This window comes from Brachionichthys hirsutus, chromosome 16 (assembly GCF_040956055.1).
Source record: "Brachionichthys hirsutus isolate HB-005 chromosome 16, CSIRO-AGI_Bhir_v1, whole genome shotgun sequence".
Lineage (NCBI taxonomy): Eukaryota > Metazoa > Chordata > Actinopteri > Lophiiformes > Brachionichthyidae > Brachionichthys > Brachionichthys hirsutus.
In genome coordinates this window covers 6,920,479-6,947,487 of record NC_090912.1, presented here as the reverse complement: position 1 = coordinate 6,947,487, position 27,009 = coordinate 6,920,479, and the positions used below count along the sequence as shown (strand labels likewise).

The 27,009-nt window shown below is 42.2% G+C and overlaps 5 protein-coding genes and 1 non-coding gene across 7 annotated transcripts; 3 read left to right on the top strand and 3 right to left on the bottom strand.

The window, feature by feature from the left end:
• Positions 1 to 148: 148 nt before the first annotated feature.
• Positions 149 to 3,705, bottom strand: LOC137905644 (ER lumen protein-retaining receptor 2-like). Its single transcript, XM_068749886.1, has 5 exons — positions 3,562 to 3,705; positions 2,497 to 2,597; positions 2,248 to 2,406; positions 1,887 to 2,139; positions 149 to 1,207 (listed from the first exon to the last, which is right to left on the bottom strand). Exons 1-5 carry the CDS (start codon positions 3,650 to 3,652, stop codon positions 1,173 to 1,175), a joined length of 639 nt encoding a protein of 212 aa, XP_068605987.1. The 5' UTR covers positions 3,653 to 3,705; the 3' UTR covers positions 149 to 1,172.
• A 558-nt stretch (positions 3,706 to 4,263) lies between these two features.
• si:ch211-139g16.8 (Ig heavy chain V region B1-8/186-2) lies at positions 4,264 to 5,767 on the top strand. 2 transcript variants are annotated; one of them, XM_068750233.1, is made up of 6 exons: positions 4,264 to 4,382; positions 4,516 to 4,845; positions 4,946 to 5,037; positions 5,130 to 5,162; positions 5,406 to 5,489; positions 5,652 to 5,767. In XM_068750233.1, exons 1-6 carry the CDS (start codon positions 4,331 to 4,333, stop codon positions 5,703 to 5,705), a joined length of 645 nt encoding a protein of 214 aa, XP_068606334.1. In that variant the 5' UTR covers positions 4,264 to 4,330; the 3' UTR covers positions 5,706 to 5,767. The 2 variants fall into 2 exon arrangements, with proteins under 2 accessions (XP_068606334.1, XP_068606333.1); XM_068750232.1 differs by lacking the exon at positions 5,652 to 5,767 and having other exon boundaries at positions 5,406 to 5,577.
• Positions 5,768 to 6,289: 522 nt separating this feature from the next.
• Positions 6,290 to 9,152, bottom strand: mfsd13al (major facilitator superfamily domain containing 13a-like). The gene is made up of 7 exons (XM_068750231.1): positions 8,952 to 9,152; positions 8,260 to 8,574; positions 7,743 to 8,171; positions 7,333 to 7,487; positions 7,130 to 7,213; positions 6,876 to 7,019; positions 6,290 to 6,444 (listed from the first exon to the last, which is right to left on the bottom strand). The coding sequence occupies exons 1-7, from the start codon at positions 9,150 to 9,152 to the stop codon at positions 6,303 to 6,305; spliced, it is 1,470 nt and encodes a 489-aa protein (XP_068606332.1). The 3' UTR covers positions 6,290 to 6,302.
• Positions 9,153 to 9,891: 739 nt separating this feature from the next.
• On the top strand, positions 9,892 to 13,748 carry cdr2a (cerebellar degeneration-related protein 2a). Its single transcript, XM_068749821.1, is given in 7 exon segments — positions 9,892 to 9,970; positions 11,633 to 11,706; positions 11,708 to 11,745; positions 12,543 to 12,565; positions 12,568 to 12,691; positions 12,833 to 13,009; positions 13,424 to 13,748. Coding segments are annotated over 7 exon segments (840 nt in total).
• A 129-nt stretch (positions 13,749 to 13,877) lies between these two features.
• Positions 13,878 to 24,151, bottom strand: sdr42e2 (short chain dehydrogenase/reductase family 42E, member 2). Its single transcript, XM_068749819.1, has 13 exons — positions 23,708 to 24,151; positions 23,111 to 23,206; positions 22,091 to 22,148; positions 21,346 to 21,464; positions 21,138 to 21,213; positions 20,595 to 20,677; positions 20,200 to 20,337; positions 19,884 to 19,949; positions 19,598 to 19,661; positions 19,442 to 19,515; positions 17,616 to 17,813; positions 14,276 to 14,446; positions 13,878 to 14,069 (listed from the first exon to the last, which is right to left on the bottom strand). The coding sequence occupies exons 1-13, from the start codon at positions 24,149 to 24,151 to the stop codon at positions 13,878 to 13,880; spliced, it is 1,779 nt and encodes a 592-aa protein (XP_068605920.1).
• Positions 16,586 to 16,667, top strand: trnal-uag (transfer RNA leucine (anticodon UAG)). The gene has a single exon. It is a non-coding gene; the product is annotated as a tRNA-Leu (tRNA).
• Positions 24,152 to 27,009: the final 2,858 nt, after the last annotated feature.

The window sequence follows — 27,009 nt, the reverse complement described above, 5'->3', positions numbered from 1 at the left end:
GGAAAAGTGTGTTTTGGGGTTGTCATATTAGATGACAGGAAACAGAGTGTGGAAGTGACACAACGTGCCTTACACCCCCCCCCCCCCCCCCCCCCACAACCCTGCATTAACATCCAGGATCCACCACTTGGTGTAACACAAGTAAACAAACAGGGATGCAAGAGTTATAAACACTCAACCGCATTGCTGAAGTACCTTCTTAAGTGCATGCTTATACAATAAAGGACACATTTGAAAGTAATTCTCATAAAATATTTAATGGAGGTGATATCATGCAAAAATTCAAAATGGCAAATTTGAAAAGTTTGGGAAAAGCATCAAGCTTAATTATTCAGGATTTAACAACTGAATAAAAGTCAAAAACTGAAATATCACTTGTGACGTGTTGAATAATTCTCATGCCAAATACCTGCACACTGATCCCAGTACGAGTACGGTAAGTGAAGAATGCTCATTATTCAGTCATTTCATTATTGCTAAATTCAGAACGCGGTGATAAGTCAATGACACAAACTGTTCTCAATTTACATCCACAATATGAGCTTGGTTTTGCATGAAATTGTAAATTATTCAATGAAGTAAAAAAAAAAAAAAAAAAAACATGTTTTATTCCAAATGACAGGCACCATCATAAAATACTGACCGCTATGACCAAAAAACAAAATGTTTTGCTTTTGTTTTTTTATTTTAAGGTAAAAAGGGATAACATATTGTGAGAAAAGACATAAACCTCATTAGGCACATTTCTCTCTCACGCTGTAATAAGTCTGTACATTTGTGCATTTCACTACCAAGCCAAACAAGGTACTTCTCGGAGTCGACCCTATTTGTGACGTTATAAAACATAAGCGTTTACACCTCACATGTTGAAGAAAAAAAAAAAAAACTTTTCTCATACTTGGACAACAATGAAATTAATTTTAAGGCAAGATGCTGAACACAGAAATCCAAAGATTGGGTTGATCTTTGTTCAGCTCTGGTGTTTGTTGAAATGAACCAGTTCCATCAGCAATCATCAACAAGACTAGTGTGTGTGTGTGTGTGTGTGTGTGTCCCCTGATAGTTGGCCCTCTGTCTCAGGCGTCTTGCGTTGGAGATCATGAGACTCCATCCATGCCGTCATCTCCAACATCCCGCCCGAGTCTGCTGAGAGTCGCCACCTCCTTCTTATTTTACGCAGGCAGGCTCAGCTTCTTCCCTTTCAACACTACAGCGGGTGAAAGATGAGGTGAGAAAGTCATCAGGAAAGACCACATCACTGAGTTGGTACCGAGTTAGTACCGAGTTAGTACCGAGTTAGTACCGAGTTAGTACGAGTTCACGCTGCCGTAGATGGCACACAGTACTCGGATGTGTAATTCATAAACGTGTCTCGTTTTCAAAAGTTACTAAATGTCAGCAGCGTACTAGCATGACCAGCTGCCGTTTAATAAACTTTGTAAATAGTGCACTATTATAGAGGGTATTATAAAAGTTGTTATGTTCTTCATAATACCTGCTTTGTATTGCAACTCCAAGGAATGTGGCAAAAAACCCACAGTCTTGCTTTCATGGCAAAATTGATCTGTCGCGGCTTCAGCGAATTAAGTGTGCGCTTCCATGTTCATGGTTTCCTCTGCACAAAACTATCTTGGCACATTTCCTTTTTCTGCTATCTGAGCTACCGTGGAGGGACGGCAATACAAAGCGTGTTAAATGCAAAGCACCGTGACTTGAAAACAATTTCTTTATTTGGTAAACTGACTTGGAAAAATTCACTGAACTTTAGAATAAGGGTCTGTGCGAGGCTGTGTTTCTCGCCCCATCGCTTTATTCAAAGTTCATAGAGAAAGGGATCGCTTCAGAGCCATTTTTTTGCAACGGATGGTACCAATGCGCAAACCCACCTTTGGTGACATAAAGGTAGAAGAAGTCACAGTAGAGGACAGTCTGGACTATCCCGGCCACAATCGCGATCAGGTCGAAGAAGCCCTCGAAATAGAAGCGCCAGATCCAATTGCAAAGATAGAGGGCCCGGTACAGGCCCAGGCAGAAAAGGTAGTGGGTGGTGATCGTCTCCGCCTCCCCAGTCTTGCTGATCATGAAGAGCTGAGGCAGGATCGCCACGGACTCCAGGTAGATGGAGAACGTCCACAGGATCTGATGGCAGACACATTCACACTCTATTTGCAGGAATCAGACTTAGTAGCAGCGACTTTTTATTAAATGATGTCCCCACTTTAACATGAATGTCAGAATCTGAACCACCTCAAGGAAAGAGAAGTCGTGGTTGATGAGCACAGAAAGGCCCCCAACAGGAACAACCAGGAACTCCACTCTGAAGCTGTCATGGTTGCCGTCATAGGTCGCCCTGAACTTCACGTAGATCAAGTAGACTGTGGCGTACGCACAGCCGATGTAGATCACCTGAGATGGCACAGAGCAGCTCGTCACCGAGGACTGGGAGGAGGAATAGATGCCTTGTATAAAAGGATGCAGCCCAGAAGGGCCTCTTACCTTCATGCATGTGTTATAGAGCGAGACGAAAGAGGAGATCAAATCCAAGTAGCGTGTGGTGAACACGATGGCAAATAGGATTTGGCTCTTTCCGGAGATACCTAAAGATGGGAAATATCAAGCAGAGATATAATTAGAGGACTCCCGACAGCTTCACGTGCAGCCTACATGAAACGTGAAAGTGTTTCCTTGCTAAACAGCAGCATCTACTGGAAACAACATGCACATGTATGCCTGGACATTTAGAATTCTGATTGCCTGATTCTGTGCATGTATGCATGCATTTAGGACTCTAGCAGCAAAACAGAGCCTCTTGCCTTATCTTAGTTCAAAGGCAATTAATTACATGCAGATCAAAAGATCTTTCTCTGATTGTAACCATGTCAAACGTAGAAATGATCTTAGCATGCATAGTCGTGTGAATGCACGCAGGGCAGGTGAGTCTAAGTGTGGATGAAATGTTGCCTGCATTCACGTCATACAGGTTGACAACCTGTCAAAAATTAGCTGTTTTTCCACATAATTCAGGAATGAGCAGCGTCAAGGACCTGCAAGCCTGCAAAGCAGGGCTTTGTCCATCTTCGCTTATACCTTTGAACATGTTACCCATAGCAACCGCTCATTCCATCTCAGTATCCCTGTTTACGTTGAACGTAGGTGAAGGAATCTCTTTCTTTCTTTTTCTGTCTAAGGTTAGCTACTTCCGTAGCTTCTTCTAGAACGCCACGTCAGAAACCAGAAAAGAAAAACAAGCAGATTAACGGTGCGGGAATAACTCGGAGCATGTAAACATAAACACATGAAACGGCACCGAAAATACATCAAAGTTACATTATTGTGCCACATTTAATAGACTCCGGGTATGTACAACTGACTACATTCCCTGAAGCCACTGACTGAAATGAATGAGTAGCAATGTTGGAGTGAAGCTAACCAGCTAGCTTGGGACTTGGCCGGTCATTTTAGCCGGTATATCAATTAAATCCGAAGAGACAGATGAACTACTTTCTAGTGACGTATGTAAGACCCCCCTCCAAATAAATAAAATGTACAGGTAAGGCTCACCTGCACATGACCTGCTTTTCCATATTTTGAGTAGCAGGATGATGATGGCAGCCAGATGAGAGAGGTCTCCCGTCAGCCTGAAGACGTTCATTGTTGCGGGATGAAACGTCGAACGCAGCCGCGAAGCGGGTTCTCTTTATTCTATAGATTTACTGCCGGTCTCCGAACCGGGATTGGGATTTACGTTCAACACAAAATATGGCGAGTGCAGGTCGACGTGGAAGGGGGCGTGTCAAATCTAACACAGCGGTTTGTATTGGATTAAAACTGACCGACAGCACAGGATGACCCGCCCACAACGACGGGCTGGAATAAAACCCGGAGCCTGGAGTAAATGGACGCGAGGTGGTGTTGTGGATTATTTTGATCTCTAGGATGCCTAGGAAGCCTTAAATGTGTAAAATGTGTGTAGCAGGATTTATTTATTGATCATACATGATCAGATATTCTGTTGACATCACCAATAACTAGTCAACAGAGCTTTTTATACTTTCCAGTTAACAATGAATAAAAACATAGCGACTCAATCCCTATAGCTACAAATATACCATCAAAATATGTCCTTATTATTTATCATGTCTTGTTGTAAACACATTGAAGTGACTCGTGGTTTTGCAAACCCAGTGTTTCCATTCTTTTGCAAACAACAGTAAAATAAGCAGCGCTCAAGTGTTGAGGAAGTGAAATATACCCACATCCCATGTTGTCAGACAGTTAGACAGACTCGCACAAGGAAAAGGCTCACTATTCACAAGCTCATCTACTCAACATGAAGCGGCCGTGTTGGTTTTCTCTCCTGCTGATTTACCTGACAGCAGCAGGTAAGGCGTCAATGTTACGTACATCATTCCTTCAGGACGCAATGCTTCGCCGCGCCCATCAGACTGCTTCTGAGACATTTTGGGGGTTAGGAGATACTTAATCTGTTTAAATTCCTCCGTCTGTTCATTCCAGAGCGCATGGAAAAAGTTGACGGTTGCTTATTGCAGCCGGAGAAGGAAATATGGGTGACCCCAGGTCAAAGTGTTGCCCTTTCTTGTCACGTCAGCTTCCATTGTTCAAACACAACCTGGAACTATGAGTGGTTTTATTTCAAGGAACACTGCCACGCTCGTCTAAAGCCGCTCGGCAATCCCCTCAAATACAGACTGAATGAAGCGTCTTTGCACATCAGCTCGCTCCGTACCAACGACAGCGCGATCTACTACTGTGCTGCGGTATCAAAGGGATACCCGGCCCAAGGGTTACAACATGTGGGGTTGGGAACTACTCTTGTTGTGAGGGGTAAGAGAGACACCTGTTTTAAAAAGTCAAGGCACATAATGTTTGGAAGTTTTAAAGACAAAAAATGGGACACTCAACTTTTGTTTTGTTTTGTTTTCAGAAAGATTTACACCGATAAGGATCGTTCTCCTGCTGTCGTTTGTCCTCTTGTTCATTTACAGCGTGGCTCTAGTGGTCCTTATTGTAAAGAAGGTAAACGACACATTGAATCTTTATCAGATCTGAGTTATGTCGAACAAGAGTGAAAATACTAATCTACACGTACGTGTTGCTCTTGATCCTAGCATGGATGCAGAAAGATTCACAAATCTGACAAGGTTCGTAGAAACGGCTGTGATTTATTTACATTTTTTGTCTGTGTGTGTCTGATAATTTTACCAAATGGTGGAAAAGACACAAGAAGCCAAAAGAGGAACAGGAACCAGCAACTCTGTAACTGACTGACCAAAAAAGAAGAAAAAAAAAAGGAGCTCTTACAGCATAACGCACATGAAAGCAGTTGTTCACCAGCTCTTTAAATATGTTTATTTTTATTAGTTGCCTCTTACCTTTCCAACTAGAATAACTCAAGCAAGAAAAAACGCTTTCATCACGTGCTGCAAGAAATGTACAGGAGAGAAAACCGGGAGATAACCAAGAAAACGGTAAGTAGGGAACTCTTCTCGGATTCATGTGAATCTTATTGTACGCATTTTAGATTTAGTCCACAAGCTGTGTAAACATGAGGCTTCAGCACATCTTGTCTTACGGCGTGTCGGCATTTTGCTGATTTTATCGCTTCCGTAGAACATTTACTACCTTTGCAGGCAACAAGCACCAACCGCCTCGGCTCGTCTGATGACATCTATCAAAATGTCTGAGCGTCATCCCAGGATATCGGATGAGCGATTCAGACCTCCATCGTCCCGACCAGGAGGGAATCCACAGCAATGCGACTTGGCTCTTGGTTCGAGGACTCTTGTACATTTTAAATGGGATCTCACCCAATTCCCACTGTACATGTATTATTTCTGTTTCAGATGACATTCCACTCAAAAATTCAACCTTCAGTTTAGACAAATAGTTTCCCTATTAAAAACAGTGACTGAAAAAAAAGGTTCTGATGTTTAATTATGATCCCTGCAATGTTTGGTCCAGCAGTTCAGTTGTAACGGATGAAAGGCTCAGAGAGAGTGGATGAAAGGACAATCATTGCACCATCAAATGAACGCATTTACAGAGGAGTGATTATCTTCATCTCTACACTCCAGCCGGTGAAATATCCTCCTCCTCTTTACAGAGATCATTATTCCTCTATGCATGTCGAGGAGTTAAAGCTACTTAGCAATTTCATACATTCATCTCGTGTCTGTATAACCCCAGATTATTTTAACATCACAATGATTTTCACCTCACATTTAACACAATCCCTTATCAGCACACCACCCAGCTTTCCTCAAATGTTGGAAAGATTTTAATTAACTGTCAATGTTCTTTGGGTCGACTGTATGACTGTTGCGTATGGAAAACAGCCTCCATGCCAGTGCTTGCAAAGCAGCAACAATCAAGGGCACCAAACACACCAGGTAGAACATGACGCTGCGGAGGCTGTCCAGGTCGCTGCAGACAGACAGATGCTTTGTTACAAGGCTACCATGGAAATGATTTGAATTGTGTCAACAATGAACGCGGAGACTGAAGACTGATGATGATTAGATTCGAAAAAAGGAAGCAACAGGAAACAAGAGGAATATTTAAAAGCGGCAAAATCTACCTTCACATGTGACCTGTGTGCTGTTTTATAGTTTATGCATTAAAAACTGTTCACCAAACCTCATTTAATGTTGCTTTCAGGTAATGTATTTGTTCGTCAGCTGCATTAGGTTTTAAAGGGATTTATTGGTGAAGAACCATTCGCTTATTTATACAAAGAGAGTTAAGGGTGAATAATACACTAATTCTCATAAGCAGTCCATCTGCAGCATCGGTTTGAGTTCAGACACAGCGGAGCGCCAGTTATCGGAGCAGAAGCTATAGCTACACATCGTTACCTTGGATTTAAATCACTTCTCTCATTCGTCAGCTGTTCGTATCCAAAGTGGTTGAGGACATTAAGCACGATCATAGGAGCCAGAGACTGCGCTGGCTTAGTGAATAGAGCGTTTGTCCCAAACACCATGGAGGAGAGTGGGGAACTGTAGAAAAAAAAAGAAAGAAAACATTTAGAAATAAAACATGCGATCACAAATCAAAGCAGGAATTTTGTTTGATTTTGTGCAACTGCCTTTTCTTTTTTCTTTTTTACCTGCGCTTATATGCCTGCATGTCTGTGTCGATGATGTCGGACAAAGGCAATCCAAAGAGACTGAATGCTGCTTGGATTATAACCCTGCATGCAAAGCAGAGGACAATCAAAGAGTAGCGATCATCTCGTGTGCGTGATCGCACTTGTGTGTTTAAAGACAAAAAAATAAAATAAAGAATCTTGCAAGCGGTTTAAACTCTTACATGTTAATAGTGAGGAAAAATGCAAGGGCATAGTAGTGATGAGAACCAAGTGCTAGCATCACAACCGCCATTCCAGTTTCCATGTAGAAGGTGAAGAGGATGACCTTGTAGTAGCCGATATCGCGGAGGATACTCTGACAGCTCAATACCAGCAGCTGCGGCAGAAAGGGTCCGGATAGCACGTAAATACAATGTTTGGCATTTTGAAAGCATTTGCTTATTGTTGTATTCAGATGGACCTCTGACATATCAGTGTTGTATTTAAAAAAAAATGATTGTATATAATTAAAACCCTGAAGGTAAACAGGACGGGGTTTCTGACAGACTAAACCGTACTCTATTAGCGTGGCGTGTTTGGTGTCACCCAATTATAGAAAACAACATTTCAAAGCAGCGCTACGCCTCAATACCTGCGGACAGATGAATCCCGCTCCATACATGAGGCTCTGGGCCAGTGATGGAAGCACATCTGGAGGAATCAGCTGCTCAGTAAATATCATGGTAAAATTATTAAAGAAGGCCAACATGAACACCTGGAAGAAGTTCATAAGCACAAAAATCTGGAAGTCCTTGTTGGTCAGGATTTGCCATGTCAAAGTTCTGAATGTGGAGAAAGAAAACGCCGCTTGATGAGAAGTATGGTCGTCCGAGCACAGCGGCTCTGACTCAGATCCCTTTTTATCAAAGCGGCTCTGACAGTGGAAGCCCGTGTAGAGCATGCAGCTGCAGCTCAGGACGGCAGTCAGCACTGCGAAGGCTTGGAAGGCCCCGAAGTCTTCCATGTTTTGGGACACCACGCCACAGAACAGGATGCTGGAGGAGCCGATTAGAGAAGCCACCTGGGAAACGATCACAGGGAGGCAATGTGAAAAGGCATGGCAAAAAGTAGAACTATGGAGGAGGAGCTTTGCATCCAGATGTCCTCACCTGGCTGTACTTAATAAGCCTCAATCTGTTTTGATGGTGGCTGGATATCTCTGCAAACAGCGCGCATTGTGCCAGCAAGACAAACGTAAGCATGCCATCGAACGCGCACAGCGCCACCGTCAGGTGCAAGCCGCTCAGCCAGTCCCCGGCGGCGTAGGTCCGCCAGGGAAACCAGGCTATGAGAAAACTCAAGGAGTACAAGGGAGCCCCATAGAGGATGGAGAGACGCCGTTGGGAACAACAGGGCACCCTAGAATTATCTTGTATGTAGCCAATGATCGGGTCATTGAATGCATTCCACACCATGTACACCACCTGTGGAGACAAGAGCATTATGGGAAGCTGTAAATACTGCTGACATGATGACTTGCTAAGACGATCTCCAGGACGTTCTGATTTATTTAGTTCCAGCTTCCAAACTGGAGTATTTGGTGCCGTCCCTCCAAATTAAATGCGGTGAGTGCTGTTGCACGTAATACACCTGTAACCTGTAACCACTGTGCAACTGATGGAATATTAAAACTGGATTAAAACTGGGCTCAAATGGAACAAACTCTGTATTTTTTTTACTGTTTTATATATCGTGTCATTCTGTTTCCATTTTAATGTATTGCATTGTACTGGTCTTGTAATGAATGTGTAATAGAGACTAAATGATTTCCCTGTTTAATAATAGCATTGCACACACTCACCTGCGACTGGTGGAAAGCGCCCTCTGATATCTTGTACTTATTGAGAAATAGCTTTACATAGAAAAAGTTGAATATGTTGTTTATCATGGCAGATCCCAAAGTCGTCATGGCATAAGCCAGAGCCACGGGGTTGACTCGTAAACCGAAGTGTCGGCTTATCTTCATTGTTCCGGTGTGCACACCTGGAGGATTCACCTCCATTGCAGATCAACGATCAATCCACCAAGCTGGGTAAAAAAAAAAAAAAAAAAAAAACGCTGCGCCTTACACGAAACGAACTTTATCTTGTGCTGTTGTCTTGCATTTCTCAAATAACTATATTAGGAAAAAAAAATGTGAATGACCTTGAGTAAAAAAAACAAATACTATTTATTCCATCTGCATCGTTTGGCACGATGTAAATTTATTTCCCGTTGTTGATAATGATGACGACTAGATGTTTAAAACTGTCCCTGAAGACGCTGGCCGAACTCTCTTTCTCTTCCTGCTTGAAAGGGACTCATAATAAAAACAAAAAATGTGATTGGCTGAATAATCTCTGGCGCCAGATGCTGCTCTGTGATTCGTCGACAAGGTTGGTGTGGGCGGGAAGAAAGAAGGTGGGACTGTACATTTTAAAAGCTATTTTTTTATATATATATAAGTCGTCGCCGTAGCTTTTACGACACATATATATATAGTATTAAAATATAAATTAATATTAATTTAACACGAAATTAAATTATCCTATTATATTGCGCTTTATCTTGCCATCCACCGGATGTTGACGTGGAATACGCCACGTTGCTGGAGAGACAGACCCACCCACCCCGCCTTCCTTCCACTAATACGCCGACAAGGAGGAGGATGGACACTTTTACCGTACAGGGCGTTGGTCGTTAGACTAAAACACACCTGTGTGTTTGGTTTGTGGCGGGAGGAGCCTTTATTTGAGATTAAAATGTTAACTGACGTGATGCTGGAGGAAGAGTTTGAGAGGAGTGGACAGCCCTGGTGTGACCCACGGGACCTGGAGCACGGTAAGTCTGTGCTCAAATCAAAAGAGTACTTTATAAGTATTGCTACAGATACTAATACGTTTATTTGAATCATCAAATAATAAAGTACAGTGACTAAAACATGCTGTAAAAAAACAAGTGGTTTAAAACAGAGAAGAGTGTATTATCTGATTTACAGCACCAAAATCTAAATAACATCTAGTCCAGATGGGAATGAAAAAATGATGAATCTTATAAGAAAGGTGTTTTGATATGACTAAATATTTAGAACTTATTTAAATGTCACAACACAAAGATCCTCAGAAAGGTCTTTCCACAGCTACGGAGCTCTAACAGCAAAGCCCCTGATCCTCATCCCCTTCAGTGTGAGCTTAAACCCGCAGGCTAGTTATTTAAATGGTGAAAACAGGGACACAATAAATAAGTATGCCCATTTATGATGTTTAATAACTGTTGAAATGAGAAACTATGACTAAAACTATAACCGAGTATGATCTATTTTCATTTTATGACACATTATATTGCTCATATTTGTGTTTTATTTTAAGGTTGCGCCTCTGGATGGTGAAATGTTGGAATACGCAGCATCGTGTTGAGGAATATTAGAAAGATGGAGGTCAAAGGAACGAGAGACAACAAACAGCGCATGGTGCTGAAAAGATAGAAAACAGAAACATTATTGAACTGAAAGCTCTTTTTGAGTCAGGGATAACACAGTTGTTAAAAATAATAGCCTTTTATTCTGATCATTCTTTCAGTCATCTTTCAAACAAAATGTCAAACATTCATTTAATTCTTCGGACAATTTTGCTGCTTCTGACTGGATTTCCTAAAAATAAACTGAGTAGATCTGTTTGGATGTTTTTAGGTAAAATGTTTTAATAGCTCATTATCAATTCTTGCAAATTACATTTTATATCATTTAGAGAACAGCAAATCATTCATGAAACTTCCGAGGCAATTCACTTATAAAGCAAAGAGATGTTATTTGCAGCCCTGATTCTTTTTTTTTTTTTTAATAATACTAACGATGAATAATTAGATGACTCTCCTGGCTGTAGGCAGCTCGGTATGCGGAGTCGAGGCAGCTGGTAGGAAAGCCTTCCTACAGCATTCCACAGTGGATCTGTAGAACAGAAAAGAAAACACTCTGTTGTTTGTCGAGTGAAGAAGGGAATTGTACCATACTGCAGTTTTGTGCAACAGTGCCTGCGTCGCTACCAATTTGAAGGACTACATAGCAGGCCAAAAGGTTGCCCGTTTAAAAAAAGAACGACAGGACTCGCCATATTGCTTTGGTTTCCTTGTATTGTTATTGCCTGTACCTAGAAATAGCAGCAAATAGTTTAGAGTTCTGTTTCAACAAACCATTGTAGGTCATAATTCCTTCATGCGGGTTGCAGATCTAACTTCTAGTCTGGGTTAGTCCCACGTAAGACGAGCTTCATTCGTCAACGCTCGGTGCTCGAGAGCCAGAATCCTGAGATCTCAAAGCATTCCTCAAGAGTCCTCCATGATTCAACAGTGCCACGTACTGGCATGATACAATGAGGTCCCTGTTAGTGTGTTCATACCCATCACACACACACACACACACACACAACTGGTTCTACCTGTTGCCCGTGTTTGCCCATTGAAACAGACTCGTGTCTTTACGTTTACACGCTTGCTCCTCCCGGGCAGATCTCCACTTGGCAGCGGAGCTGGGGAAAACCCTCCTCGAGAGGAACCACGAGCTGGAGCAGGCCCTGCAGGAGATGTACTCCACCAACCGGGACCAGCTGCAGGAGATCGAGGTGATGGATATGAGGAAGGAGCTCATCACAGTGTGTGAAGAGTCACAGTCAGTGCTGCCAGTCAACCCATAAATGAAGTGATTTTTAAATTATTGATAAAACAACGGGGGTTCACTCATTGGAAAAAAAAAACTACATCTGAAAGGGAAGAGCGGTCATGAACAGTTTTTAACAGGATGTAGTAGGAACGCTCATCCTGGCCAGACGGACGTCTCGAGCCTTTCATGTTGGCAGGATGCATCTAATTATAGGAGAACCTTCAGCATCTCATTCCCCACCTTGCTCTTGGACGCAGTACAAATGCCCAAACTCTTAATCTGCTTTAACACATCAGAGCATCGGTACTCAGACGTTTAATTTTGGCATATGCAGACACTGCTGATCCGTTTGAGTTCAAGGACACTGTAGGCAGTAGATCGGCAAGGATAAGAGCCTTAATTTGCTTACGGCATTGAGAGGGCCGACGCCTTGAGGGTTTATCGAGGTTGATAACGGTCGTCATGCAGCGTTAGTCTTGCAGTGCTAGATAAATGCTAGCATTGATTTCTACTTGAGAAAAAGCCTTTTAGTTGAAGCCAAATAAGTTCAAATAAGTCTTCCAGGGTGATTTAAATGTGCTAAAAAATGAAATGTCTTAGTAGAAAATATGTAATTCACATGGTGGTTGTTCCTTCAAAGACTGACGAGTCCTGTTTGTGGTTCCAAGCTGGCAGCTTCCAGCAGAGACTTGGTGTATTTGGTAATAAAATGTCATGCAGCTCACCTAATCTACGTTGTTTCCTTCCTTTTGTTCACAGCACCTGGCCAAGCAGGTGGATCTGCTGCGTCAGATGAACGATCAGCATTCCAGGTTGTATGAGCAGCTGGACGTGGCCGCCAGAGACCTGGAGCAAAGCAACCAGAGACTGGTGCAGGACAAGCGTCTGTCCCAGCAGAAGATCAGCAGGTTCGTTTGTCCTCCAGTTATGAGTCTGCTATTTCAATAATATTTGACATGAATTCTTCCGCTAACAAATAAATATGGAAAGATAAATCTAAATGGACAGAATGTCACACCTCGGTGCCGCCCCCCCCCCCCCCCCCCCAGTCTGACGGAGGCCGTTGACGGCCTTCAGACCTACATGGAGGACCTGCAAGGTCAAGTGGAGGAGCTGGAGTCTGCCCGGGCAGAGCGAAACAGAAGAGACCAGGCAGAGAAGCATCGCAGCCTCGGAGCACAAAGCGTGTCCTGCCTCAAAGAGCTTTATGACTTACACCTGGACAGGTATTATGTGTGTGTGTGTGTGTGTGTGTGTGTGCGTGTGTGTGTCATTGCTCACATTATTACCCTCGTTTCACTGCTCTCTCAGTCCTCGGCATGCTGACCATTCACCCTTACGTCATCCAGAGCCAGACCACGCCCCCTCCTAATGACATAATCTGAAGGAGGAGGAAGTTAATCCTCCCCCCTGTTGTTACTTTCATACTTTAGCTCCTTATATGTCATAGCAAACACACACACACACTCTCCGTGTTGCAACATATGCTGACCCAGATCCTGTGACACAATAAAAATCAGAACATTTCCGTCACAGCATTCAGCCACAACAAATCAAAACACTACTCTACCTATTTCTATTCTCCTGTGATCTCAGTGTTACTGAAACTGATTTATTGACATTGCACTTTCCCGGTTTAGGGATCGGCTCCAGGATAGTCTGTGCACTGATGGACTCTGGTCACCGCAGGGCCCTTACTATGGCCGAGACCAGCGGCGGGACCGAGAGGAGGAGAACGCTTCCCTCCAGCGCTCCGTTCGGGCCCTTCAGAGCCAGATAGCTTTGGAGCGGAGCCGTAGGGAGACTGCAGAGTGGGAGAGCGAGTGGACGATCGGTGAGAACCGAGGCCTGGAGCAGCGGCTGGCCCAGCTGGACGGCTGCCGGGCGAGGCAGAGGGAACTGGAGGCTGAGGTGGAGCAGCTACGTCTTCAGTGGCGCTCCGACTGCGCCGAGAGGTACACCTGACCGGGATTACAAATGTCTCAGTCGTATTGGCTTCACATAATACAGCAATTTGTGACTGGTGTCCCCCCCCCCCCCCCCCCCCCCAGAAGACCGGAGCAGTTGCTGCTGCCTGACGCGGTATTCTTTGTCTCAGAAGAACGATCCGGTCCTGGACACGATGAGATGGAGAAGGAAGAAAAGGACGCGGAGCAAAGGACACGCAGTGGGGCGAGGCGTAACAGCGACAGTGTTGTCAGAGGGACGCACCCAGACGAGCTCTACCGTGGCCACGAGCAGTTGTGCATCAGGCGTGCAGAGGCGGTGAAACAGAGGGGCGTCTCTCTGCTCAACGAAGTGGACGCACAGTACAACGCATTGCAGGTGGCGTATTCATCGAGGCGTCAGGGTCCTCTTAGGACGCTTTTCTTAACTTGCACATCCATTTAAGAAAATCTATGCACTAAAAGTCATTGCATGTGTGTGTGTGTGTGTTTTTTTTTTAGGTTAAATATGATGAGCTGCTGCAGCGGTGCCAGCAGGAAACATACCAGCTGGACCATAAAGCTGTCCAGACATCCAGCAGTCGGACCCGCCGCCGCCGCCTGTCCAGCTCGGCTGCACTGTCTGATCTGAAAGTGGTTCAGGAAGACGGCCAGCAGCCCGAGTACAAGGCCCTCTTCAGCGAAATCTTCACCTGCATCCAAAAGACCAAAGAGGACCTCGGCAAGAACAGATGTCCGGTCAAGGACAGCGATTCCCAGGGCGCTGCCTAATGACCGTGTTCCTTCACCGTCCAGCGTCTTTCACGTGGACGGCGAGCTCAGGAGGTCACTGCAGCGCATATGCAGGAAGTCCGTTATTACACCTGCTGCAATTCTCTTATCCCATGTCATTTCAATACAGCTGTACTTTTGATAGCGTGCACTGTTCCTTTAATTCTATTCTCTTTTGTTACACGTTCGTCAGGTTAAAGAATTCACTCCAAAGTTCAACAGCAAAAATATTTTATTTGTGACTACAGTGTTCTTTGCATCGTTAGGGCGATATTTATGTTGAGGTAAATAATATATTTCAGCAGGTATTCTGTCCACCTCCAACAGTACTCAGGCTTAATATGATGTTGACCCTGCTACTACAGGAAAAGGCAAATGTTGAATATTGATGTCGCTGTTTCTGTGAGTGCGATTGATGTTAACAGAAATGTTGGAATGTAATAATGGGTCAAAAACGATAGTAATATCCATGTACTCAGGAGTTTGTGATAATTAGTTTAACTGCTACTGTAAGTTTTTTTTTGATGCTGCCAGTATTTACCAGTTGAGGGTGATGGCGTTTTACTTCTTTTTCTCGAATGACCCGCGTCTCTCTGCCAGGAGGAGGACGCGTAACAACGCTGCACTTTGTATGACTGAATCACTTTTTATGTTTTCTGTATTTCTTGTTTATTTTATTTTATAAAGTAAAAGATGAAATTATATTTTATTTACTTCATCCTTAATGCTGCGTTCAGGACGATGCTAAACTTGGTTGCCTCTGAGTTTCTGAGCAAAAAGAAATGTAGAGTGTCCTGAAGGCAACATTAACATGCAGAGCACATTCTTCAGATCAAATATGATAGGAGTCAAACCGAGGTGCTTATTTTCTGTTGGGATTAGATATTGTGGGATTAAAAATCTGCAAGTAAAAAGGGAAGGAAAACTAAACCAAAAACAGTTGGACCGATTTGGGGTCTTTGGCTCATCCCATCAAATCATTACAAGTTCTCAACTGATGATACCTCAGAATCCGATATCCAAATAGTGTTGTTGTCATTTAATTTTGCTTTCCATATGAGGTGATGTTCATGACAAAGAAGAAGTCTGCTGAGTTTAGCAGAGGCGTTTAGCAATGTGCTATTTTTAGGCTGTGAAACTTGTACTGCTATGGAAGTTGTTTCTGTGCAGCATAGATGACCTCTATGAAGACTAACACGTTTTTCTTGCAACTAATAAAATGTAGCACAAGGTTGGTGCGTCTCCTAATGTGTACGACTCTGCCATCATGGTTGTATGCACGTCAAATCTGGATTTCAAAAAAAGGGTTGCCTACAGAAAAACAGAGATCAGTATGTACACTTACATGAAAGCTGCAATCACACAATAATGGATGAGGTCCCTCTGCAACAGAAGTAAAGCCATCGTTTGTCTGCTTTCAGTATTATGAGTATAAAGAACTGAGTTTATTGATTATTTCTTATATTAATGTTGGAAATGGACGTTATGGCTTAAAGAACAATCCGTCAGATTTTGGTGGCGATCTGGATCAACGATCATTTTAAGGACTTTACTTTTACGGGATGAGGCAATAGGCAAATAATGCTAAATGATTGTTATAAGGTTAGTAACTAATAATTATAATAATTATAATTATGATTATATGCCGAGTTCCCCATAAGATATACCGCACCTCAAATTCTGATCTGGACCGTATTATTATTATTATTATTATTATTATTACACCTGGTGATCTATAATGTTTGTATTTCTAGTAAAATACTATTAATCAATTTCCAATCAGTGCATAACCATGCTAGAATAAAAGAGATACAAAGCTTTACTGTATATTTTCTGTGATGTACTTTTTGAAATATATATATACATACATATACAGCATCAAAATATTGAGTTTAGCAAGCGTTGAGTTGTCAAACGTTCCCTAAACACATTCTTTTGAAACACATTCTTTTGAAACACATCAGAATAATCTAAATTTATAATATTGATAACTTTATTTAGGTTTTTATTATTTGGGTTTTTATTATTCATAATATATATTATTATTGAGTTTTACTTTTGGACTGTTGAGGCATCGAACGACGTGGTAGCGTGGCCGAGTGGTCTAAGGCGCTGGATTTAGGCTCCAGTCATTTCGATGGCGTGGGTTCGAATCCCACCGCTGCCAGCATCTTTATTTATTTTCTATCATCCAGTAACTATTGGTAACCCATGCAACGTTTGTAAGGAAACTGACACACATTCCCCCTTAATTTTAAATTCTAAATAAATTAAATAGTGATTCCTTCTTTCTGGGAAACCGTTATGGTGCCACAACAGCCCCCCCTAGTGACAGATGTATTTTCACCAAACTTCATAAAACACGGATTATAATTTACAATTGTGGCAATTGCTTCAAAGTTTTCACATTAACTGAAAGAAAAATCTGCTCTTATAGATATGAAGTAATTGTTGACATGGGTGTTGTTACTACTTTAAATGCTTAATGTGTACACAATTATTAATTGATTACTAAGTAAAATCCATAACAAATCACAAGTCTTTACAACAAAAAGCAAGAAGCAATCCATGAATACATGCAGTCAACATTTAAATATTTGTAACACAAACTGAAATATTTCTTTAATTCAAACTGTTGAGAAAACCAGATGATGATCAGACCAGTCTGAGCTGATGCATAATGTTCTCTAATTTTGAGAGTAGAGTGTTTTACAAAACGAAAATAACAAGTCAACAACAATATTTAAAACCATCCTTAAATGCAGTCTGTCAAAAATTTAATATTTTAATACAAACCCTGATATTATGAATTTATGTTAACTTCAAACTGAAGATTCCATTCATACAACTCAGATTTAATATTTTTGCAGCAGCTTTAAGGTTTTATAATTTTATAGCTTGACACAAATTAACATTAAAAAAAATAGAAGAAATGACTTGAGTTATTGAGTTATTATGGAGGAGACATAATATGTAGTAAATATTCTAGTCTGGGAAGTTTCATTCATAAGGATTATCAATTTGTGAAAACACAACATGAGCTTATTGTGCTGCTGTCCATCCATCATCTTCCAGTAAGCAATACTTAGTTCTGAAAGATTAGCACCAGTAGCACCAGTAGCACCGAGATGAGGCCCATCAGCAGCAACACGGAGGTCCAGGAGCAGCTGAGAGGAAGCAGGCTGGAGTGAGGCTGTCTGGACTTCAGGTACTGCTCTACACAATCCACCAGGTTGTAGGTCTTTGGGCAATATCCCAGCTCTCGACGGGCCTTGTCAATCTTAAAAGTGTGGCTCACGGCTATGCTCCGCACCTGCAGTGGAAGAAAGGTTGCTAAACGTAGCTCACAACTTCATTCATAAAGACACGAGCCTTCTACCGGAAACTTCGTAAGCCACTGCAGAGAGCAAGTTCAAGGTCACGCTGTGGAGCCAAAGGTTCAGACGGACTGTTTTTGCTCATGTGGTTATACTCTCTGATAGCGTGTGACTGACCGATGCCTCCAGCTCCTGCATCCTCTTACTGCACGGAGATAAGGTATCACATGCCGTGACAGAAGGGTTTCAGACTAGCACACGCTCAACAAGCACACCCTTACCTAAAATATTATTGTGCGTTTCACTGGATGAGTAATTGCAGGTTGCTGATCTATTGCCAGACAAACTATAACTGTAAAGTATTTAGTCTGGCTCATCCGGTTTGACCGGACAACATTCCTGATGGAATCTTCTCCAGCAGCCTATTTGCCTATTGTGTGATACACTTTGTGTGGAAGACAGACCAAGCAAGCAGGAAGTGATGAAAAATTATACAGAAGAGCAGAGATTTGGGGTCCATGCTCCCCTCGCCAACCCAAAACCCATTGAGTCCCAAGATCTGATCATAGAGGGGTGGTGTTGGCAGCAACATGGCTCAGCAGCCACTGGTGGCGTAAAGATCGTGTAATGTGGAATTTTCTTTTTGTACCGGTACTTTTTTTGTTACTTCCTATCAGAAGGGTTGGTGTTATAATCCCAAGAGAAAACATCAAAGCAAGAAATGCATCATTTTCTGTTGCAGCATTTGACTACCTAACATGCGGTGTTGAGTTGCTGCACTTTTATTATTATTTTTTCTCATTGGGGAAGCATCCGATTAAAAGTCCAGGAAAGTTTTCTGCCTAAGCAACACCGGGACAAAACAAATTAAATAACAACCCCCTATGAATACATAATGTGCTTACAGCCTGTTTCTTGTTCATGTTATCACAGGGTATCTGATTATACTCACCATAGCAATGAACACTATAGTGAGGTCACTTCCTGTAAGCTTCATTTTGGACTTCCTGGTCTGACCTACAGTAGTTTATGTTTTATTCACAGGAAAATCATCGATCCCTCTGCCGTCAGCTGTCTGACAGAATGAGCTCCGGGTACAGGACCGCAGGCTCAGCTTTGGTTTCGACATCATCATGCATTCATGAGGACATTAAAGGCCGCGATGGAGGGAGGCGCCTTAAGATGTGTCATAAAGGCCTCCCCAGGTAAAACTGCTCCTGATACTTGACAATCCTTCTGGCTTTTTATTTTTTATAGTGCTTCAGCCCATCTGATTGTAGGCCGATTAAAAGCTTCCACCCAGTGACAATAAGCATTGGTTATTCAACAACATTTTTAAATTCATGAAAGGCTCACTTTGCTTCTCTATAATTGATGCATCAGACGAGGGGGGGGGAGGGGGGGGTCTGGTAGGCAAATCCTAACCTTAATGAAGTCTGTCTTCACTGTTGAACAAGAATCTACTTGTGAGTGAGCTGGTAGACAGGACCAAATGCCCCCCCCCCCCCCCCCCACACACACACACACGCACACACACACACAAACACACACTCACACACACTGGGTTCATTCAGGTCAGAATAAATATCTTAATACAAGCAGAGATGGAGAGATGTGTAATTACCTCACTTTTGCTCAAGAGCAGAGGCACCTCCATCACAGGTCTCAGAAATACATGCAAATGTTCTACCAGGTTGGCTGAAAATAAAGGACAAACTTAGATAAATTCATTCATCTTATTACCAATCTCTAAAATGCGAGAGGAAGCGAGGCGAGCTACCTGCTAAATAGACGAATGAAACAGGCAGAGTTATCAAAGGCCTGCTGTAGCCCAGATTTTCAAACTGTAATGACATCAAACAGAGAAGAAAACAGAGAAGAAAACTTCACAAAAGCTTAGACAAAATGCATTTTTGTAAAATTTAACGGATACGGCCTAAAAAAGGATCAAATCAACGTGCCCGCCGATCTTTCAGCCCTTTCTAATGTCCCACCAACAGTTGTGTACCGATTCACACTTCATTAACGGTGCATGGAGGACAAAGAGTTGCCACCATGTAACTCACCAGCGGCGCCAGCCACTCAAACAGGTTGACCGAAACTCCGTCATTGATGAAATAGGCCTGTCCGCTCTGCAAAAAAACAGAAACACACGGTCTTTATTTAAACCGCAAAGAGATAGCAGGAGGCATTAAGAACATATTTTGGTTTTATTCTGTGTAATAACGGAACAAGGTTGACTAAATGGACCAAATCTCATTTAAATATAACTAATATTTACCTATTGAATTGGTCACTGATCCTGAAATTGTACATTTCAGATATTTTTTCTGTGAACTTTTATTGCAAGGGCGTCGTCTGGGGCTTTTTGTCCTGACTTACAGAGACGCAACTCTTCTGCAGCGTGAGCGCCTCAGCAGCCAGCGTGTGCGCCAGCACCAGGTTGTCCACGTGCACCCAGTTCATCCTGGCCCGGGGGTCACCAAACCTGAAAACGAACAACCGGCGCTCCACGTTTACCTGAGAGAGAGAGAGAGAGAGACCCAACCAGCTTCAGTAAACGACACTGCTGCCTCGTAGGAAGAAAAAGCTTCTGTAACTGGATGCGTGGAAAAGCCTGATGAATAATGGAAACGCTTCAGACACAAACACGATTTGTCTGGACGGAAACGCTGCAAGATGAGATTTATTTTTTATTTTTTTCCAGTGCAAGCACAGAAAGCATTAATCTTGATAATAGATGGCTCTGTAAATGTTTTTTGTATATCATCTCTCACCATCACTCTGTGAAGGTGTCTCTCCTCATCCGGTCCATAGATACCACTGGGCCGCAGGACGCAGGTCCGAAGCACGCCTCCACCTTCGAAAGGGAGGATTTACACGCATTGTATATGCGCTTGTTTAACCTTTCATGAAATATATTTCCCTTTGAGCTGTCGTAACGTAGACCTTGCCTAACATCAAGTGAAGTACTTTCCATCACTACTCAGGCGTCCTTATGGCACCAGATCTTTTAGCTCGAGGCAATGGGGGGGAAAGAAAATCCTCCTCCAGCAGGCGCATGAACTTCAACCTGCGGTATATGATGAAACTGCGCTCAGCGCTAAGCTTAATTGAATATATGAGGAGGTGGTAAATGAAAGAGTGTGCAGTTACACCGAAGGAAGAAACAGCAGGCCCTGCACCTGTTAATGTAAAGAAGAAAACTGAACCCATCTGCACCATATTGAATAACTGTAAAATAGGAACGTCAGCTGATCCGAGTTTCTCTGCTCCTTGCCGGATTTTCATCCCATTGAATATTCTGATGGCCTTCGCACCTTTTAGGGAGCATCCGTTAGCAGAGAGGACCATCTGCTCTGCGATCGCTTTCGTTCTGGAGTAGTGGTCCATGTGCTGGAACAGACACAAACAAGCGGCATCACCCGCCGTAGTACTGGAAATCGCTCGTTTAGCCGGTCATGAGTGGATGGCCACCGGAGTTTAAGAGGGACACTTGTATATTTGTATTCACTCATTTTTACTCACTACATCAGGGGGAACATACGGCATTGAAGCCTCGTCACATTCCTCAATTGGTTTTCCAGTAAACACCGCGTTGATGGTGCCTGTGTACACCAGCCGGGGGATGCTCCTCTCCTTACACACTGAAAGAGAACGTTGAACGGTTTAAAGAGAAACATTTACAAAACAAATACAAGATTTAATACCAAAAATATTACTGTAAAAGGCTCAGTTAATTAGATTACAATACAATATCCCTCTGGGATCAATAAAGTATCCTGATTCTCATTCTGATTGCTTATCATTGTTCCTTTGTGTGTGAAATTTGGTGACGCTTTAATGTACAGTAGTTTCCATGGAAACATAGATAGATAGATATATAGACTACAACTACTTGTAAAATAGGTTTTAAATTTGGATTCGATTCGATTCGATTCGATTCGATTAGATACATTAATTTTAATAAGTACATACCTTTTTTTTATATCAAGAATCAATAAAAGATTTTTTGGAAGTATTTTAATTTTAAAACCTCTGTTGCTTTATCTTTATCAGGTTCCCTCTGAAAAACATTGAGACTAATGATCATTCTCAGGATTAAAGAGTCTTTCTCCCTTCACTGACAAGCAGAGCAGCTTAGATCAGTCCCTATTAATATTCATTTAAATATTTCACATCATCCTTAGAATCCACCTTGTTGTTGTTGTTGTTTATTCATGACAGTATACGCCATACGTTGTTGTGTTTGTGTGTGACGGCGCTTCCTTACCATTTATGACGTTGCTGGTCCCTTTAACGTTGACTGACTCCACCTGCTCTCTTCTCAACTGGCAGAAAGACAGAAGATAAAATGCTTCAAGAACACTTTAGCCCGTTTTTACACATCCTGCATTTTCTACTCTGCACAAGACGCATCTCACTGCATGTACACCTCAGATTGTAACTGAATTACAACAGAAGTCCATATCAGCAACATTCCGTCATCATGTTGGATCCAGGAGGTTCACCTCATAAAACAACACAATGACGTCACACACACACACACACACACACAACCCGTTGAACTCACAGACTATGCAACTGGGAGTGTTTGAGCAGGAATGTTGCTGCCGTCAGTATTGGCTAAGACTGACAATGTCTAAATCCATTTGAAAATAATCTGTGTGCAGGTTGATGGAAGTCTCTGTCGGACGTCTAGTCTCTCCTCAGACCAGCAGCCCGAGGCTACATTAGCTGCTAGCCGTGCAAAACACCTGAATCCCCACAGAAACGGCAGAGTTTTGAAGTTCCACTGAGATAGATGAATGTGTAGCATGAAAAGTGTCCATTGTGGCTTATTATGGAACGAGGACTTGAAGGGAACAAGAGCATTAATAGAATAGAATAGAATAGAATAGAATAGAATAGAAATACTTGACACTTGACTTTATATTACTGATATAACATTCTCTGCAGATTAGCAACGACTACCGATACCTCCTGCTTGACACTGGCATGTTTTTATAAAGATACAGAGAACTGAATCACTGTAAAAATATAATTAACACAGAAATAAAAAAACCAGCAGCTTCACACCGGTTTGGAAACAGGACTGTTCTCCTCCTTCACTATGACAGAACATAAAAGTTCAATGAACGTTTAATCTGTCACCAAAGAAAATACATTTTAATTTCTATACGATGCAGCTCATAATGATTCTACTACAAGCAACCTCTTTTCAGAAACAGCACCTGTTTCTCTTATGATGAAGATGGAAGCAGATGATGAAGAGGATACGAAGGGAAGTCACCTGTTCTGGTCCGGACATGCCGTAAGACGCTGTGTGAAATACGCAGTCGACGCCATCACACGCCTTATAGAGGGACGAATAGTCACGGATGTCGCTCTGGAAGACAAAGGGATGAAAGCTTTCATTAATGAGTTGGACAGAACACAGAGAGACAGTCTTCCACCTGTGACGTTGTTGTTGTTGTTGTTGTGTCTTTGATCATTTGAAATTTGTTCTCAGCACAGAAATGTCACAAATTTGGAAAATTGCAGGTGTACAAGCATATGAGCAGGTGTGATCATAAACTATTCCAGGAAAGGTGTCCTGAAGCCGGGCAGGGTGAAACCTGAATCGTGTCTCCAACAGCTGGCTGGACGACAGCGATCACTCACCTGTCAGGTTGCAGCTCGTACAGGGAAACGGAGAAATACTACAGGTCTGCCGAGTTATATAACAAACCCATTGTAAAGAAGTAGCACAACTGTCAATGGGCATTCACTTATTTGTGTCTCTTAACTACAATTTGTCATACTTCATAACAAATATTTCTGCAAAGTCTTTACAGCCCGATAATCAAAACTCATGACAAAAGCATTCTCTTTGTCTCCTCCGTCATACCTGATAGAAGACTGCCCCATCAGGGGTATCGGCCGGGGGCTTATTGATGTCCAGAAGGATCACTGACTTCCCCCGACGGGCTAGTTCTCTCCCCAGTCTGGACCCAAAGTAACCGCCTCCTCCTGTCACCAGCACCTTCTCTGTGGTGGGGGCCCCGGCCAGCCAAGCCTCGTCTCCCAGTCTGGGGGCCGCACACTCCTGACCGTTGCAGTTGGACGTGATAGCTCCATTTACCCTGTGACGGATGGCCGGGGCTGGACCGGAGGCAACAGCCGGGCCTGGTTGGTTGGCCCATGGCTGGTGGGTGAGGTGGGGGCGTTCGGGCATGCAGTGTCCACTTGCCTGGAGACAACGCAGGGGGACAGTGTGGCAGGGAAGCTGCTTCACGCGGCACAGAGAGCCTCCACTCTCACTCACGTTGGGACTGCAGAGCTCCACGGACATTCTGACGGGCTGGAGGAGGGACATCATCAGTGATCGTTTGTTTGTCTGGCAATTTTATTACATTTATAGGACATTTAGTGATTTTCACTAGAATTGTAAGGGAATTTCTGTGTAAATATTACAGCATTAGTTGTTTTAAATAAATGCTGTATATAATGAGCTATAAGTAATTAATCATATTCCCATTTGAGGTTGTGCAGGCCCACAAGAAACCCGTGTGTTAAAATGAGACTACATGACAGCAATCTGATGGATACTCACATTCAACACTGAAGTATTTTAATGACATCCCAATGAACCAATGAAGTATACAGCTCAAATATTCAGACGAATGCGTCAGGAACTGAACTGTAATACACACAGAGCTGCATTCATCAATACTTCATCAATACTGTATACTCATTATAAATAAACGATAATCTGAGCCAATTGCCGTCACGTGATCGCTTTCCTATTCTCAAATGAACTTACCTTAATACACGCTTCGACCTCTCACATACCTGTGGCGACTGTCTCCAGAAGTAATCCAGTCTCTCCACCGTCCCTTGCCGTGAGCGCTCACACCTCCACCCGCCGCCTCTCTCACCTGTCGACCTGACCCGACTCCTACCGTAATGTCTAAACACAACGCGCACCCGGAACTACAAAGACAAAAAAAAACATTTTGGAATTACCTGTTTGTCATGACAACAATCAACTAAAGTCAGTATTCTAGAGAGTGGAAAAAAAAGACTTCAATCGTGCATTCATGACACAATGCCTCATTTTCATGAGAGGTTTTATGGATCAGAATAGGCGACTGTCTCATTTCCTAATGCATTTGAAATGTTCACACTCCCTGTGAAATATATTGTCTGAAATGACTGTGCAGTTGCCTCCTTTCAATTGTTACTATGGCAAAATGTTATTAATTATCTATTATTGATCAGCAGCTATAAAAGATCACTGAATACTTCAGTATCAGCCACTCAAAACGTGTTGTTTTCTTTACAAAGACATTTGTATCTTATTTTAAATAGCCCACCTAAACAGGCTGGGTTTGTTATGTCACCCAAATTAACAACAAAGAGCTAATTTCTGGAAAAATATTTGTGATTTTTATTTATTTAGGCAGATAAATATATGTATAAATATACATAAATATAAGAACAACTCTGACAACCGATGACTGGTAACTCGGTAATTCGGCATTGCTTGATCTGCTCTTCTCATAAATGAATCGGCTGAAATCGTTTCCTACTCATCAATACTCCACTGAAAGCATCCTCTGTTTTTTTTGTTTTGTAGCATTAGGTGTAATACAGAATAATCTGAAACAGACCGGTCAGATCAAGAAATACAGGAAAAACTACCTCAAAATATTAGTACCTGGCAGCAGGGGGCGCCAGAGTACAAGCGTTTGAATGACAACAAGGCTTTGGTTTCTCTAAATCCAGGTCAGACTGTTAAATGACGATGCCAGAACAGGAGCACTTTGTCATCTCCAGTCCTGTGGATAGTTTTTTTTTTATCCTTGGATGTTATGAATAGCTCATGTCAAAAAATTTATTAAATATAGGTTGGTAAAATTCTCGCTGATTAATATGTATAATGATATCAAAAGTTGTAATCATAGTCTGATGATGGCATGACTACATTCAAGTGGAAGCGTTGCTGAGTCTTTTTGTTGGTCATTAATTTTTTTAAAGATCCACACATGATGTATTGATGCCTTCATAAGAAGAATGAAATTAGAGAATCTAGTTATGACACATTCCATTTCATGATATTAGTCAAACGAAATTAAAATTATTTAAGCACAAAAGAACACGCAATAAAATTCAAGTGAGACCTTCAATGGGGAGCCACGATGAATTGACACAGAATACTTAAAATGAGGAATTTAGCAGGAAGAAGAAGGTGAAGCAGCTCGGCAGGAGAATGAAGACAAACAACAATGAAGAGCTGTCAAAAGAAAAAAACTAAACACTCTGCATTCAACGAAACTGCAGGTGACACTGGATGGCAGGTCCAGGATCTGTGGAAGGTTTCCTGAAGGAGAGAGACATTCGTCTTATATAAGTGTCGTACTGAAAGCAACCAACCTGTCAGACAGAGAGCGAAGACAACAACGCGTACGCTGCAGCAGCTTGTGACTGACAAGGAAAGGAATTCGACTCAAGTGACAAAATTCCCCCCGATACCTGCAAAACTGAACAAAGTGTATTTGCAATACGTTCTAAATAAATAAATAAAAACAGACTCTTGATAATGAAAAATACATGAAAATGTAAGAACTAGTAAAAGAAGAGCTCATAGTTCAGAAGATACACTGTGATGCGCTACGACCAATCCAACAACAACTCGTTACCAATCAATAAACAAAGTGTATTGGCAAAATCATTGTTATTAAATTATTGGTGTATATTTGTCAGAGAAGGAACGCCCAGGGTACAAGGATGTGTTTCAAAAACAAACTTCATTCTTTTCTCCAGAATAGTTGTCGCCATGGAAACAAATAAAAAAAATGGTTAAATTGTATAAATAGCAAAACGCTACCACTCCGGTGATTGGTTGGTGTCTATGCACAGTTGGGGCCGTGGGATGTGTGTCCTGAAGAAAGCAAAAAAAAAAAAAAAAAGCACAATTCATCTATGCCAAATATATTTATGAATTGGGTTAAGTGGCCTAACGCTTGTGATAAAATAACCACTGTTGTTTATGGGAAGAGACACTAAATACCACCAACGTGTATCAAATCATGACAATTCCTACAGACCTAGTTAACTTCATATTCTTAGAATCGTGAAACTATTATCACAGTAATCCATTGAAAGATGATAAGAGGCTTCAATATGTCGCCGAATTTCTGGTCCAAC